At 46.7% G+C, this 15000-nt stretch overlaps 1 protein-coding gene across 1 annotated transcript in view; it reads right to left on the bottom strand.

Moving 5' to 3' along the window:
- The window catches only part of IQGAP1 (IQ motif containing GTPase activating protein 1), a 172076-nt gene that overhangs the window by 21529 nt on the left and 135547 nt on the right, over positions 1–15000 (bottom strand). Inside the window, exons 19-23 of the mRNA XM_085847619.1 lie at positions 6258–6428; positions 5409–5492; positions 4508–4579; positions 2068–2137; positions 1627–1835 (exon numbers count right to left, since the gene is read on the bottom strand). Of these exons, the coding sequence (XP_085703745.1) occupies positions 1627–1835; positions 2068–2137; positions 4508–4579; positions 5409–5492; positions 6258–6428 (606 nt within the window). The remainder of the gene's footprint in view (positions 1–1626; positions 1836–2067; positions 2138–4507; positions 4580–5408; positions 5493–6257; positions 6429–15000) is intronic.

Raw genomic sequence — 15000 nt, 5'->3', positions numbered from 1 at the left:
TAGAGACATAGAGACATAGAGACATAGAGACATAGAGACATAGAGACATAGAGACATAGAGACATAGAGACATAGAGACATAGAGACATAGAGACATAGAGACATAGAGACATAGAGACATAGAGACATAGAGACATAGAGACAGAGAGAGAGAGAGAGAGAGAGAGAGAGAGCGAGAGAGAGAGAGAGAGAGAGAGAGAGAGAGAGAGAGAGAGAGAGAGAGAGAGAGAGAGAGAGAGAGAGAGAGAGAGAGAGAGAGAGAGAGAGAGAGAGAGAGAGAGAGAGAGAGAGAGAGAGAGAGAGAGAGAGAGAGAGAGAGAGAGAGAGAGAGAGAGAGAGAGAGAGAGAGAGAGAGAGAGAGAGAGCAAAGACAATGTTAGTTATGTTATGCTTTTAAAAACAAAACAACACACACACACACACACACCCACACACACACACACACACACACACACACACACACACACACACACACACACAGACAGAGACACACACACACAGACACACACACACACACACACACACACACACACACACACACACACACACACACACACACACACACACTCCTTGAAAACATTGTTTAAATCGATATAATGTAGGATGGCTTTGTTTCCCGATAATTCATATAAAATGAATGGTGTACCAACTCGGATTGTTTCGTCCCCTTATAAACGACTGGTTTTATATCCAAGATCACGTATAATACAGTACAGCTTGGGCATTATCCACGTTTAATTTCAGTCATTCATGGAGGGTATCCACAGTGTTCGGTCTCCGCACCAGCTGGTGGAGAGTTGAACAGGTTGTAGTTTGGGGCCACCGTACACACACACACACACACACACACACACACACACACACACACACACACACACACACACACACACACACACACACACACACACACACACACACACACACACACACACACACAATAACATTAACCAAACCTACATGAAAGCTCCCAAACAACCGGGCGTAGTGGCGTGCGCCTGTAATCCGGCTACTCGGAGGCTTGGGTTGGAGGATCGCTTGAGGACGGGAGCTCTGCGCTGGGCCACGCTATGAGAGGGTGCAGGGCAGTCCGGAATCATGGCAAAACCCAATCTTTATCCCTGTGTCGTAAGAGGCGACCAGGGTTGCGTCAGGAAGGGCATCCGGCGTAAAACCTATGCCAAATCAGTGTGCGGATCATAATGGATGATCCGCTGTGGCAACCCCTAACGGGAGCAGCCGAAAGACGAACAACAACAACAACAACAACAACATGAAAGCTCCCAAACAAGACCACCATCGATTAATTTGCAACAATACCACTAGTTTCACATGTTGTCGTGCTGAAATTTCACCATGTCTGAATTATTTATCATTTTGTATTCCTCAGTGTTGCGAGTATAGCGCCTCCCTCCCCACTTCACCACATACTGGTGGAAGAGACTAACATTTGTGCAAAGGTAAGTTAGAAAAAGGTAAGTAATGAAAAACAGAACAAATATATAATTCTCTAAACTTACAGAAGCTGAAACCAATTCTCCATTTCCATAGAATTACCACGCGTGGTGGAAGGGAGGCGAGTTAATCAAATGATGAAACAAGTTCACAACCGTGAAGACAAGGTCCGACCTCGAGAGTAATACGATTCTTCACAAGCAGCCCGATCTTGATGTCCATGGTGTTGAGATCCTGTTCAAGCTGTCGAGTGTCCCGGATCTCAGTCATGACCTCCTCCCGTAGGCGCATCACCTCCAACTCCTCTTGGAAATCCTGGTCGTTCTGGTCCAGTAGATGCACAAACTTGCGCACAACGTTGACTGGTGCGTCACGCTCGCTTACTGGTCAGGGCAATGAAACGATGAATTAATCAGGTTCAGTGAACAGCAGATGGTTTGCAAATGTCCCTTAAAGCTCTGCACAAAATGCAAGTTTACTGCTGAAAATAAAAAGACGAATATTAAAAACAAAAATAAAACGACACAGAGACGAGTGGCCAGAAAGACAGACAAGGAATACATGAGTAGAGCGATGTGATGGATAGCAAAATCAAAATGAACACAAACTTCTTACTCAGTGTGCGGTAATTTTCTCTCGCTTTGTTTGCTCTGAGGAAGGCCTGGATTTTTACAATGGAATCGACCTGGAAAACAGAGGTCGGTTCTTATTGTCACAACTCAAATACAGCATACCAAATAGATTATCAACACCTCGAGTGATTATAAACAAGCAAATAGCTGGAATCACAACATCGAGCGCGTCACGCCCTCATACCACCAGTGTTGATGGCTAACGCTCGCGGTGAAGCTCGTACACAAGATATTTAAGACATCAGCAAGCAGACTTTGACAATTATAAATATATTAGGACACAATGTAAAACGAGAATGACACTCGTAGAGCGCACAGTCTCGCCTCGCATGTTCATTCTGAAGAAAAATACCATCATTAACTGAACACGCTACGATTATGGCCCACTGCTATTACGGCCCATATACCCGTATCATGTCACATAGTTTATTGGTATGGCTTATGAACATCATAAATTTAATCATTCACTCACATCCGGTCATAGATCAGATAATATGAAGTTTCACATTTTTTTCAGAAGTGCCACTTCACCGATGATATCAGCGTTATCACCTAATATGCCCCATGGGGTGTTGATGATATGTGCCAAGTTTTAAGTTTTGTTTCGTTGAGCAGTTTCAGAAAAATATCAATTTTTTCCCCCTTTAATCCAATGTGGCTGCCATACCACATGACCTACGACATCAGAGTTAGCAAAAAAATATTCTCCGTGGGGAGTCCCTCCTATGTTTAAAGTTTCGCATGCATCGGACAAGCGGTTTCAGAGGAATCCATTTTTAAAGTGAAAATATGTTGACGCAGAACACAGTCTCACATCCTCCTGAGCACGAGATATGGGATCTGAGCATCACAAATCAAGTGCTCAGATGGGAGCGCAAGAACAGGCCACCATACAAAACCATCCCATAAAGCGTGTAACAAAGATTCAGAGGTCAAACCGTGAATCTTTATCAATGAAAAAGAAAATTCTGATTTACAGCAAAATTAAAAACGTTACATGGTCAAAGCGCAACACTCAAACGGGCTCGACGGCCACCCATGGGTATCAAGTTACAGTGCCAGGCACAAGGCATTGATGGTAATCCTGAAAATGTCTGATCGTAGAAATTCATTTTTACACAAAAGTTGGATCACGTGACCCCGTGTGTATCCCAATGAGTAAACCCGAGTTTGATGAGGAAGTGAAAGCACGTGCACATCATCTCCACTTCAAACGTCAAATTCCACTCCCCCCAACCCCCCCTCCCCCCACACCAAAAAAATTAAAATAAAACAGGGGCATCTTCTTCACTGTATGCAGCACAAAGCTGCACGGAAGCATCAATGGCTGAGGACGCAGCTGTGCTGATAATGCAGTGCCCCATGCTGGTTAGGACAGGAATTTGGAATTTGTTCAGGGTGCCAGCGATAACTCGCCTGCTCTTCACAAATGACACCGTGGGATCTTTAACGTCCACTAACTGTCGCCAGATGTGACGCCCAGTTTAACGCCCATCCGAGGGACGGCACACACATTGATGAATCACCCTGCCTGTGAAACACCGGGATTACAGTTTATAGCTGGGGTCAGGATTCAAATCCAGGCTAGACAGCTTAGAGGTGTGTGTGTGTGTGTGTGTGTGTGTGTGTGTGTGTGTGTGTGTGTGTGTGTGTGTGTGTGTGTGTGTGTGTGTGTGTGTGTGTGTGTGTGTATGTGTGTGTGTGTGTGTGTGTGTGTGTGTGTGTGTGTGTGTGTGTGTGTGTTAAGGATATCCTGTGAGCCCACCAAGGGGGAGGCTATTGAGCCATGCTGGGTCAACAACAAGGTCTGCCAAATGTTAGCAATTATGGAACTGTATGAACAGTAAGGAATCAAACCAACCTATAATTTGTTTGGAACACTGGATGCAACTGCAGTATTAAAAAGATAATTCCATGTATGGGACAAATTAAAAAAAAAATATATATATATATATATATATATATATATATATATATATATATATATATATATTATCCCTGTGTCGTAAGAGGCGACCAGGGTTGCGTCAGGAAGGGCATCCGGTGTAAAACATGTGCCAAATCACTATGCGGATCATATGGATGATCCGCTGTGGCGACCCCTAACGGGAGCAGCCGAAAGAAGAAGAAGAAGATATATATATATATATATATATATATATATATATATATATATATATATATATATATATATATATATATATATATATATATATATATATATATATATATATATAAACAAACACATTCAATATGACGAAACTTATGGAGCCTGACAGCGAGCAAGACTTACGCACTTCCTGCTCGCCCACATGATGTACGGACAGCACCAAGTGTGCAGCACGAGGATAAGCCTTAATCTGTCATCCCCATTCACTCTGCGATGCACATGGGTGCCTTGGCGAGGACAACACAAAACTCACGTTGTTGTGGTAGAAATTCCGTCGATCTTGGTATCTCTTTTTCTGTTGCCGCATTCTCACCAAAGACTGGATCTGCAGGCAAATGGATCATTCTTGTATCCAACGTGCTCACCACCATGGCATCAGGATCCTAGGTCACCAATCATTCGCTGTGCATACCGCCGGAATACGATGCCAACGACCGTTAACAAAGGCTGACGAACACCTGAAGCTGAAAATACTGCCTCTTATACCTGTTCCTACCTCCATTTAATACCTACTCTACATACTCAAGAACAACAACGAAAAATCAACTCAAACTGGAATTGTTAATGGGCAACAAAAAGGAAGCAAATTCACCCATCATGTGTGTTTCTGGGAACACTGTGCGCTCAATTACAAGGAGAATCGTCACAAACATGTCGGAGAAATTCATTTATTTTATACATTGCAGACAATGTGCAACAAGGCCGTAGTAAAATACAAGCATCGTATAAACCCATGCATCGGGTTCGAAACATGAAAGCAGAATTCAGGCAAAGCCAAGAGCAGACACACGGCAGAAGCAATTTGCTTTGTACAATACACACAAAACAACCAGTCATCGTTAAATGCCGTTTGCGATGGCGACCGAGGGTGTGGGGTTTGAAAACCGTGATGTGAGTCATGCAGCCTGAAGCATTCCAAGGATACATGAGTACGTGGGGAGGATGTGGAAGGAATGAAAATGAGCATTACATCGAGTGAGAAACAACAAATCACTCAAGTTAGACCGGTTCGCTCGACGACGTGTTCAAATCACCGAATAGGAAACAGATGTGATGAGATGGATCAAATCTCAAGTCATTTACATGAATGAATCACCTCAATGAGCTTACGCAACCAAAACGAAAGTTAGTGTCGTGCCCCATGTGATGCCCACCTTGATTACAGCATCGTCGTGGCTGTGAAGCGTTTGAAGCCGGTCCTGATACACCTTTCTCTGCTTGTATCCTTTCCACGTGGCCTGGAAGATTAAAAAGTGCAAATCCTTTGAAGATAAGGAATGAAAAACTACTTTGGATACTGCGAAGGAAAAAAAGTGCACAGTATTACTGAGCAATTAAATATGATAAAAATTGACACACACATGTACACACACACACACACACACACACACACACACACACACACACACACACACACACACACACACACACACACACACACACACACACACACACACACACACACACACACACAACAAAAGAGGCTGCAGGTTTGCAAGAACAACTGGGTGAGGAGGATTGTGGGAGTGAAGAGGGTGGATAGGAGGATGGATGGATAAACTGAGGGAGGAGATTGGTGTGCAGATGAGTTTGACGGGGAGATTGATGAAATGCCGGCTGAGATAGGCTTGACACTTGGTGCGGATGGGTGAAAAGAGATAATGGCAAAGAGAGCAGACAGATTGAGGGAGCAAGGAAGGAGGAAAAGAGGTAGACCGCGGTTGAGATGGGAGGATTGTGTGAGGAGGTATACGAGTAAGGTAGGGGTGGTCGAAGAGTGGAGAGAAAGGCCGAGGACAGGACAGGACAGAGGGAAGTGGAGGAGTATCATGGTCAAGGCAGGGCAGAAGCTTGGTACCACTGGACCTCACCCCTTAAAAAGGGGAAGCTGAGGAGCAGAAGAAAAACGAATTGCACGCGGAACACCAATCCAACAAAAAAAAAAAACGAACAAGGTAAATGGATGGATATAGGCCTTATCGTTTGTGTTCGTATCTTTACACCTGAATCTTGGTGATGGCGGGCAGCTGCTCACGGAAGAAGCCGAGTTTCTCTGTGAAGGCACGTCGGGCCATGTAACCCCTGCAATATGCTTGGAAGCGCGTGATGAGTGGCTCGTGCGCGACCCACATCTGCTCACGATTGTATGCAGCCGTCACCTGCCCCGTGCTGTTCTACAAAATAAATAACAATAACAAATTCATTAATTAATGAACGGGGGGGGGGGGGGTGTAAAAAAATATATTATAAAGGATTGAAGGAATAAATCTTTAACCAAAGACAAAGTTAAATAATGAAAGAATCAGCCTAAAAGCTCGATAAGATCAAGCTTCCAAAATACCAGGCCCGAACCAGACACAAACTGGTTCTGAAAAATAAAAAAGAAGTCTGGGTTACATTTATGCAATCGTGTATCAATGGCTGAGGAAAGAGGAATATATGCAAAACAATTAAATAAGCACATCTTCCAAAATTTTCCCAGGTAGTGTCTGTAACAGAATGTATATATAGTGTTCCTTATGTGGGCCAATAAATGAAGCCCACTTGAGCCAGAGACGTGTGCGTGGTCGATGCCGTTACACGGTGTCAGATAAGCGAACCAAATGCCGCTATGGAAGTCCTAAAGCCTCACGGACCAATTAATTTTAAGGCATCAAATGCTGCCGACGCATGGGACAAGTGGGCTGCACAATTCTCCAACTACTTCAAGGTCGCTGAGCTCAAGAAAAAAAAAACGCTGACGTGCAGGTCGCCATTTCGCTTGAATTGGTGGGACCTGACTCCCTGGCTATTCACAAGACGTCTACCTTTGCTGAGGGTGACAATGTGAATGATTGTGAGTCGGTGCTACGGAAGTTCACGGATTACTGCTTACCAAGGGAAAACGTTGTGTATGAGAGGTATTGTTTCTGGAAACATTACCAGGAGGAGGGTGAGACGATCGACCAATGGCTCGTTAAACTCAGAACGCAAGCAGCCATGTGCGAGTTCGGACCTCAAGAACAACTCATGATTCGAGATAAGATTGTGTTTGGTGTGTGAGATGAGAGATCTAAGGACAGACTTCTTCGGGAAGGTGAGGTCACACTGCAGAAAGCTTTGGACATATGCCATGCCGCCGAATCAAGCAGGCAGCAGCTTGACGGCATGAAGGGTGCCTAGCAAATCTATGCAGTGGATAAAGAGAGGCAACAACAGCACACCACCTTTCCTAAGCAAGCCAAGGCCAAACCTGCAGCCAGAGCCATGACAGCAGCTACAAAAAGGCGACAGGAAAGCCTTACTCAGCCTGTGTGCGAGTACTGTAGCAAGAAGCACAGTCCTGGGCGCGGAGATGTCCAGCATTTGGCAAAACATGTGCCAAGTGTGGAGGCAAGAATCACTGGGCTGCTGTATGCAAGGGTGGAGGCACAAGAAGGGTACGTCTTCTGGATGCAGATCCCGAGCAAGGTACTGAAGAGTTTCTGGTCATAGATTCAGTGCTCATCAGTATCCTGGATGATGACGTCACCCGGCCTGCAGGCAGGTAGCAAGAACAGCTTACAGTTGGCCATTGTGTGGTGAACATAAAGCTCGATACAGGTGCCCAGGCAAACGTAATCTCGCTTGCTTCCTTGACTATTGCAATGCCTGAACACACAATAACACCCACCAATGTCATTCTCACTGCTTTTGGTGATGGCAAGATTCAGTCATTGGGTAAAACAGTGATTTCCTGCAAGCACAAAGGGCAGGACGAGAGAATCAAATTCTATATAACTGAGAAAAACACTGTTCCCATACTAGGACAAGCCTGGTGCTGGCTTCGTGGTTAGGGTGTCGGCTTGGGATCCTAGAGTCTTGAGTTCAAGCCCCGTTGGCCACTGAATAAATACACTAGGGGGTTGACTCAGCCTGTCATCCTTCCGAGGTTGGCGAAATGAGTACCAATGTGTACTGGTAGAGGGGCACTGCATCAGCGACAGTCGCGCTTCCAAAAAATGATAGCTACCCCAGCAGCTGGGCTGCCATACGCAAGAAGAAGAAGATACTCGGGCAAAACGCATGTGAGAGCTAGGCCTTATCAAGCGTATAGATTCACTGCATGCTCCACTGACCAAGGAGAGGCTGCTCAAGCAATACACAGATGTGTTCACCGGCACTGGTCAGTACAAGCAGTAGTACGAAATTGAGCTGAATCCAGATGTCACGCCAACTGTTCAGCCAGCCAGACGTGTTCCCTATGCAAAAGACACTCTGGAGAAGCTGGAGAAACATGGTTTCATGGCCAAGGTCGACAAGCCCACTGACTGGGTTAGTAACCTCGTAATCACTGAAAAAAAAGATGGCCGCATGAGAATCTGCCGAGATCCAAAGCCGTTGAACCGGGAAATCAAGCGAGAGAGATACACAATGCCTATACCAGGTGATGTGCAGAGACAACTGAACAACAAGAAGGTGTTCACAGTGATTGACATGGCTGATGGGTACTGGCATGTGAAGCTGACAGAGAAGTCCTCTGACCTGTGCACATTTAATACACCCTGGGGAAGGATGAGATTCTGCCGCTTGCCTTTTGGCATCCTGTCAGCGAGTGAAATCATGCACAAGAGAAACCAAGAGGCCTTCGACGACATTCCGGGTGTGCAGGTTATCACCGACGACGTGATCATTGCCGCTAAAACCATGGAAGAACATGACCAAATATTGCACAAGGTTCACCAACAACAGGCAAAGTTCAACAGGACCAAGGTACAGTTCCGACTGCCCAGAGTGCTGTGCATGGGCAACAACATCACTCCAGAAGGAATGACACCAGACAAGTCCAAGATCCGAGCAATTGCTGACATGCCTACACCGGAAGACAAGCCAGCACTTCAGCGCCTGTTGGGCATGGTCAAATACCTAGCACAATATATACCGAACGAGTCGGAGACCACGGCACTGCTCCGTGCACTGCTCAAGAAAGATGCAGCCTGGAGCTGGGAAGCGGAACACACAAAGTCTCAAAAATGTCAAAGCAGCATTGGCAACGGAACCCGTTCTGAGGTACGATGACGTCTCCAAGCCGGTGACAATCCAAGCAGATGCTAGCCAGAGTGAGCTTGGTTGTTGTCTGCTCCAGGAGGGTCGGCCAGTTCACTACGCATCAAGGTCTATGACAGATATTGAAAAGACCAATGTGCAGATCGAAAAGGAACTGTTGGCAATCTGCTACGCATGCCACAAATTCCACCAGTAAATGTACGGAAAGCAAGTGAATGTGCAGATGGATCACTGTCCTCAATTTTGAAGAAACCCCTGGGCAACACGACTCCGCGACTGCAGAGAACGCTTTTGAGATTACAGCGCTATGAACTAGACGTGAGGTATGTCCCGGGTAAGTACATGTATGTAGCCGACACACTGAGTAGTGCATACTCAACTGGTGACCGATCAGCCGACTAGATGGAGGATGACATAAAAGTCATGGTTCACTGCCTGATGCGTGACATGCCGGTGAGTGCCATGAGACAAGAGCAGATCCAAGTTGCAGCTGCTGAGGACCCTGACCTCCAGATGGTAAGGCAGGCAGTCATGATGGGATGGCCAAAAAAGAAGCACAGTGCTCCGAGCATCCTCCAAGACCACTGGCCGTTCAAAGATGAGGTACACATCGCTGACGGACTGCTGTGTGTTGGTGACCGCATTGTGATCCCGAGATCACTGAAGAGTGAGATGCTGGCTCTGCTACATGAGAGTCACATGGGAGCTGAGAAAACGAAAGCCAGGGCTGCTGGTGCTCTCTTTTGGCCCAACATGACTGCAGACATTGAACAAGCAGTTGTCAACTGTGCAGTATGCCTCAACCATAGGAATGCACAGCCCAAGGAGCCGTTGAGACCACACCCCATACCTGAGCTTGCATGGCAGAAGGTGGGAGCCGATGTCTTCACACATCAAAGCAAGGACTATCTCCTGGTGGTTGATTACTCCATTAAGTATCCGGAGGTGGTGGAGATCGAGGTCAAGACTGCCACCACGATCGTCACTAAGATGAAGGAGATCTTCGCACGTCATGGCATTCCAGAAGAGCTCATGAGTGACAATATGCCGTTTGACAGCAAAGAGTTCAGGCGGTTCACGCAAAACTGGGGAATCAAACAGTCGACATCCAGTCCTGGATTTGCCCCGTCCAATGGCCAAAGTGAACGTTTTATCCAAACCATCAAGAATATGATGAAGAAAGCTGATGACAACATTTACCTGGCACTTCTGGAGTACCGAAACACCCGTCACAGGTACATCATTCTCGCCGGCACAGATCTTAATGAGCAGGACTCTGAGATCCAAGATACCAGTCACCAAGCAGCTGCTCAAACCAGCAATAGTAGATGCCAGAGCACAGTTGATGCAACAGAAGCTGAAACAGAGAGTCTATCACGACAGATCGGCAAGATCGCTGGCTAACCTGCAGCCGGGTGACACTGTTCGCATCAGGAGCAAGAACAACTGGCAGACAGCCATCGTTACAAAGGTGGATTTGCACCCCAGATCATACTGGGTTGATAACGGCATCAGGAGTGGTTTACGCAGGAACAGACGTCATCTGTTGAGAACGAATGAGCCACCACCAGTTCTCATGACCCCTGAAGATGATGTCATGACCCCTCGTAAGCAAGAACCTGCTGCGATGAGCAATATCACTCAAGACGTGAACAGTGGAGTGAGTATGCCACAACCAGCTACACCTGTGAGAGAACATTACACACCCGACTGCACGCACACTACAACACACATGCGTCCAACCATGCAGCATACGAGACAAAGACGTGAGATTGTTAAGCCTCATAAGTATAAAGATTTTGTTTGTTAAATCCATAAACTTCTTGTGAACTGGTGTTGATGACCATTGCAGACTTGTACTGATATACCTGACAAACGATGTTGGTTAAACTTTCACTCAAACTTGGTTTTTGGTGGCACTGCAAGCCAATAAGTGGTTTAACATGTTTCTAGAGCTTTGTGGATGCTGATTGTTCAGTTGACAATATTTTGACAATGTATGATCTTACTCTTCATTAAGAAGGGAGGTGTAACAGAATGTATATAGTGTTCCTCATGTGGGCAAATAAATGAAGCGTCACTTCTGCTTGAGCCAGAGATGTGTGCAGTGGTTGATGCAGTTATAGTGTCTGCAATATCCCAGATTCATCTTCTGGCACAGACTACCAAAAACCACTATATTACGAGCAGAGTACCCATTCTATGAGCGATCTTGTTCCAAGCATGCAACACGTTCTTCTGACGCACACCTTTATTTGAGCGGTGTATAAGTAACTGACAGCACTATGTATGCAAAAGAAACATGAAGTTATGTGCATGAAGCAAAAACAAACCCACTGATTATAATTCAAAACACCTCACTGCACTGGAAAACGTGGGGACAGGAATATTGTTCTGTAAATGGTGGACACCTATAATACCCTCCCAGACGTGGAGGTGGCACTACACGATACACATTTACATAGAGAATTTGCATCCCTCCCCGTCCTGCCCCCCCCACCCCACCCCTCCCCCAAGACCACGAGCAAAGATAAAAACACCTCTCTGCACGAATTGGGGACATGCTGATCCTATGCAGCAAACATGGATGGAATCGGCCCACAACTGTAGGAGGAATAGTGTGGCAAACAAACGAGCACACAAACAAGGGTCCGTGAATTATAGTCAGGATAAGGGAAGAAAGTGGGAAGTGATTGTGAATGTAACATTCCATCTTTATTTACTTGTAATATTGTTCTTAACAAATGGGAACAGGAACAACGCAGGCATGATGGCCGAATGGCCTTCTCGTGCACCAAAATTCCCTGTGTACATTTGTGTAACATTCTTAATAACAGGAAGAAATGGGGAAGGAAGGACAGTGAGTTGGGGGTGAGGGTGCATGGTATTGGAAGAGGGAGATTGAGATGTTGGGAAGAGGTGGGATGGACTTGGGGTTGGAAAGGGGATTGAGTACTTGGGGTTTGGGGCGGATGAGGTCTTGAAGAAGAAGACAAGGGGAGGGGATGACAGAGTTGGCTTGGTAGAGGGAGGGCAGAGAGGTGGGATTGAGGGGTTTGAGGATTTGAAGAAAGGGGTGGGGGAGCACAGAGTTTGGGTGTGGTGGGAGTGGTGTTAAGGACATGGGATTGTGTGTGGGTGTGTTTGGGGGGTGGGGGGTGGGGGGGTTAGGGACGTGAAGTCACATTTTACATGATGCAGAATTTCTATGGGTCCGTGAAAGTCCCGTTGTGTCTTTGGGGTCCTTGTGGTCTTTTGTATCCTCGGGTAATTTGGACCCCATGGGTATTTTGGGTCCCTGGGAACTAAGTTAAGTACTTCAGGTAACAACTGTGGGTGACATCAGGTTAGCTTCCCAACAAATTGGAGAAGAGCGGATATACACACATGCATACATACGTACATACATACATACATAATCACATACAGAACAGGTCAGGTATGGGAGCACGTGCCGGAGCAGCGTCACTGCGTCCACTTTCCGCAGGTACTCCAGGGGCCTCTACCTGGCCATCCCTTAGGCAGATGTATGGCCCATCTCCCTCGACTTGAGATGCTGATCAATCTGCTGCAACCACGAGGAATGTAGTCGTCCCAATGGCCTCTTCCACTCAGGAGACTCCCTCACTGACAGAATCTGGTGAGCAGAATCAGCATCAGGAAAACGAGCCACATGTCCATATAGCCGCAGCTGACACTCACAGACTATGCAGGTAACAAATCTCATGAGTCTCTCAGCAACTGCTCGTTGGACACAAAGTCCGACCAGCGAGAGCCAAGAATTCTCCGAAGAGACCTGGTACCAAAGGAATTAAGTCTCAGTCTCAGATCCCTGGTCAGAGTCCAAGTCTTGCATCCATAGAGCAAGACTGGAAGCACCAAGGACCTGAAGACTCGGACTTTCATCCTCCTGCACAGGTACCGACAGTGCCACACCCTATCATCCAGTGAATCATGACTCCCCAGGCTCAACCGAGATGTCCATTGACCTCTGGTTCACATCTAGTAGAGACATTAATATCACTGCCAAGGAAAGTGAATCTCTCAATGACCTCAACATTCTGACCACAAACAGGCACAGACAGGACAGCAGCATCCAAGATGTCATTGAAAACCTGGATCTTAGTTTTGACCGTGGAAAGCCGTAATCCCAGCAGCTCCAACTCCTCATTTAGCACATCGAGGGCCCCCAAAAGGATATCCAGTCTCCGTAAAGATGACTGCATCATATGCGAAATCAAGGTCAGAGATCTTGACATTCCCAAAAGATGCACCACAGCTTGATCCCTCTAACATCCTCCCCAGAATCCAGTCCGTACAAGTGCTGAAAAGTATGGGGGCCAGTACACACCCCTGACGAACTCCAGTAACAACTAACTTAATAAGTTGGAGATGGTATCACCACATCTCACAGCACTCTCATACCAGAGTACAGTTCAGACATCAGATTGATCAGTTTTGGTGGCACCCCACGAAGACCAAGAATCTTCCAGAGGGCATTCAAATTCATTGGACTGAATGCTTAACAGAGATGAACGTGAGCTGCAAGCAGCCCCTGTGAAACCCTCATCTGCGTTCAGTGAGGACCCGGAGAGCAAGGATACGGTCAATTGTTGACCTCTTTGGTGTAAAGCCTGACTGCTCTGGATGCTGGTGCTCAAGCAGATGGTGGCAAACCCCATCAATAATTATCCGAGCAAAGACCTTGCCCAGCACTGAGAACAGCATCACCCCTCGGTAGTTATTGCAGTCCTGGCGATCACCCTTCCCTTTCCAGAGAGGGATAACAAGGCCCCTCTTCCAGTCAGTTGGGATGACGTCCGTGTTCCAGGCAAAGCACAGAACTGCATGCAATGACACGAGTGCAGCATTTCCACCAGCCTTGAGAAGTACAGCATGCATGCCACAGATCCCATGAGCTTTACCCCATTTTAACCGGTTCACCGCAGCCTGTTTCCACAAAGGAAGGTGAATCACAGTTGTTTGGAGGGTCAGCAATCAGGAAAGTAATACTGCTGACAACCAACTCAACATGTGGTGGGTCACATTGGAATAGCCGCTCAAAGTAATCGGTGCAGTGGGCCTTCACTTCAAACTCTTCTATCAAGAGCTCTCCACCCTTCGCTCAAACTGTTGCACACAGAGGAACGGGCATGGAGGAACGTAATGCACGCATTTCCTGGAAAGCAGGATGAGAATCACTTGACCACAGGTGATGCTCTACCCCCTCACAGATCCCTCACACACAGGCCTCCTTGTTCACCCTCGGCGCACATACACAGTTTTATGCCTCAACTCCCTGAACAGCTCAGTTGTGCTATTAAGCCTGGCCCTGTGACTCTTATCAATGGTATCCAATGTTCCTTGAGACACAAAATTCTTCTTCGCCCTTTGTTGAGTTCCGATACATCCACCGGCAACATCAAGGATGGGGGTCTTGAAGGCACTCCACAACTAATCACGATTCCCCAAAGCACCCAGACCCCCCAAATCCCAACTCAGCATGTTCACAAACTCTTCAGCTTCCCTCTCATACTTGAGCTTGCCAACATGCAGCCTTGGCTGGGATGGTACCATTCTCCCGGATTGAAGCTGAAACTTCAGCGTTGCGACCACAAGCCTGTGGTTGGTATTGAGGAACTGAGCACTCCAGTCGACCCTGCAGTTCTGGATTGTCCTCCAGCGACCATCAACGAGCACATGGCCAATCTCCTTTGCCAT

The sequence above is a fragment of the Eptatretus burgeri genome, chromosome 11 (assembly GCF_056783735.1).
Source record: "Eptatretus burgeri isolate ZD-2024b chromosome 11, Ebu_testis_v1, whole genome shotgun sequence".
Taxonomy (NCBI): Eukaryota; Metazoa; Chordata; class Myxini; order Myxiniformes; family Myxinidae; genus Eptatretus; species Eptatretus burgeri.
Note: the sequence above shows the minus strand (reverse complement) of the source record. Positions and strands in the feature narration are given on the sequence as shown.